This window comes from Asparagus officinalis, chromosome 4 (assembly GCF_001876935.1).
Source record: "Asparagus officinalis chromosome 4, Aspof.V1, whole genome shotgun sequence".
Taxonomy (NCBI): domain Eukaryota; kingdom Viridiplantae; phylum Streptophyta; class Magnoliopsida; order Asparagales; family Asparagaceae; genus Asparagus; species Asparagus officinalis.
In genome coordinates, this window is record NC_033797.1 from 113,728,432 (window position 1) to 113,730,620 (window position 2,189).

At 48.0% G+C, this 2,189-nt stretch overlaps 1 protein-coding gene across 1 annotated transcript; it reads left to right on the forward strand.

The window, feature by feature from the left end:
- Positions 865-1,873, forward strand: LOC109839180. Its single transcript, XM_020407611.1, has 2 exons — positions 865-944; positions 1,441-1,873. The coding sequence occupies exons 1-2, from the start codon at positions 865-867 to the stop codon at positions 1,871-1,873; spliced, it is 513 nt and encodes a 170-aa protein (XP_020263200.1).

The window sequence follows — 2,189 nt, forward strand, 5'->3', positions numbered from 1 at the left end:
AGGTTTTAGTAACCCGTCTAGTAGCAGTGCCTCGCAGCCCGAAGTGGATCCAAACCAACTTCTGGCGATGATTTAGGGATTGCTCACCAATTAGCAGCACTTGGCTGGACAGCTACACAGGGAGACTCAACACCAGCCTCTCCCTCGCGCAGAGTCTGGAGTTAGAGAGTTTTGATATATGCCGCCTCCTTCCTTTTCTGGTGCCGAGGACCTTTAGCAGCAGAGGAGTTTCTCAAGGTCACTGTATTCTCACAGTGACCCGCATTGCCCATGCTGAGTGGGTGGACCTCATGGATATTTAGCTCACCGATACCACTCGGATAAGGTGGGCAGCTAAGAAGACTCATCTGGAGAGGCCCATCCTGTGGGAGACATTCACCGAGCGCTTCAACAGGAAATATTTTTCTCAGTCAGCTCGGGATGAACTCCTACAAAGATTTGTTAAGCTTAAGCAAGGAGGGTGAATAGTTGATGAGTACGAGGCCGGGTTTTCTTCTTTGAGCCGATATGCTCCCCACTTGGTTACAGACCCTACGATTAGGAGGCATCAGTTTCAGAAGGGTCTGGGCAAGTACATTAGGATGGCTCTGGCAGGTAGAGCCTTGGCGACCCATGATGCGATACTAGATGTAGCACGCGAGATTGAGAGCATGCATAAGGAACCTGAAGACTCTCACGTGATTCAGAGCATGACACCAGTAGCTCCGGTCCAGAATATCGAGCGTCCCCCTCTGAGACAGTAGTAGCAGGCTTCGCATAGGTAGCAGCATTCCCAGCATCAGCCATCTCATCAGGCTCACCCTTATCAGCGTCCTGGAGTACAGTTTCAGAGCCAGCTTTCGGTGAAGTGTTCCTATTGTAGCCATGCCGGACATATCGTTTATGCTATACTTGTGGGATCTCGGGTCATATCAGTCAGGATTGTCCTCAGCAGCAGCAGGCTCGTTTGCCCCCACCTCCAGTTCGGTCAGCTCTTCCAGCACCACCTCGACCAGCCCCAGCAGCACCACCTCGACCAGCCCCAGCAGCACCACCTCAGCATAGATCTTATCCTCGAGCAGGGCCACTTCCCCAACAATAACAGTTATATCAGGAGGCACACAGACAACAACCTCGGCGACAGATGTTTATGATGTCAGTCATAGAAGCTGAGGCGAACGACCAGGTTATCACTGGTAAGAATTATTCATCTTAGTCTTATTTGCATATGAACTTCCTTATTTAGCATCACATAATGATATCATGATAGGATTGTTTATGAATACTAAGTTAGTTGCATTTACATCTTCCTATAATAGGCAATGTTCTTGTTTTTTTCGTTCCTGCTTTATCACTCCTTGATTCTGGAGCCTCCCATTGTTTCTTGTCTCGTTGATTTGCGAGTGCCCACTCTCTTCTTATATCTCTTCTGACTACGGGCTGGAATTTTAACACTGGCAGTGGCGTCTTAGTAGCATCCAATGGTTATGAAGCATGCCCTGTGGTTATCTGCGGGAGGGAACTCTTTGCAGACTTTCTGGTGATTGATTTGCCGAGTTTTGATGCAGTATTTTGGATGGATTGGTTGGGGTCATTCTTTGCCACTATTGATTGTCGTCGTCGGAGCGTAGTATTCGAGATACCAGATCACCCGAGATTTGAGTTCCTTAGTGGCAGTACATCGGCCGGACCTATGGAGTATAGAGCTAGACCAAAGAAGGCGACGTTAGCTGCAATGCAAGTGGAATCTGAGAAACCAGATGTAGTTCGAGAATTTGAAGACATGTTTCCCGACGATATTTACGAATTGCCACCGGTTCGAGCGATTGAGTTTTCCATCGATTTGAAGCTGGAGTTGCACCGATCTCCAAAACCCCTTATCGCATGCCCCTGACTGAGTTAGCCGAGCTTCGAACTCAGTTAGATGATCTTTTGTAGAGAGGATTGATACAACCTAGTGTATCAGCCTGGGGAGCACCTGTGTTGCTTGTGGGGAAGAAGGATGGATCCAAGCGGATGTGCATCGACTACCGGGAGTTGAATGCGGTGACAGTGAAGAATAAGTATCCACTTCCTTGTATTGATGATATCTTCAATCAATTAGGAGGATCGAGAGTATTTTCTAAGCTGGATTTCCAGAGCGGGTATCACCAAGTGAAGGTTAAGGATTCTGATGTCCCCAAGATTGCGTTCCAGATGAGATATGGACA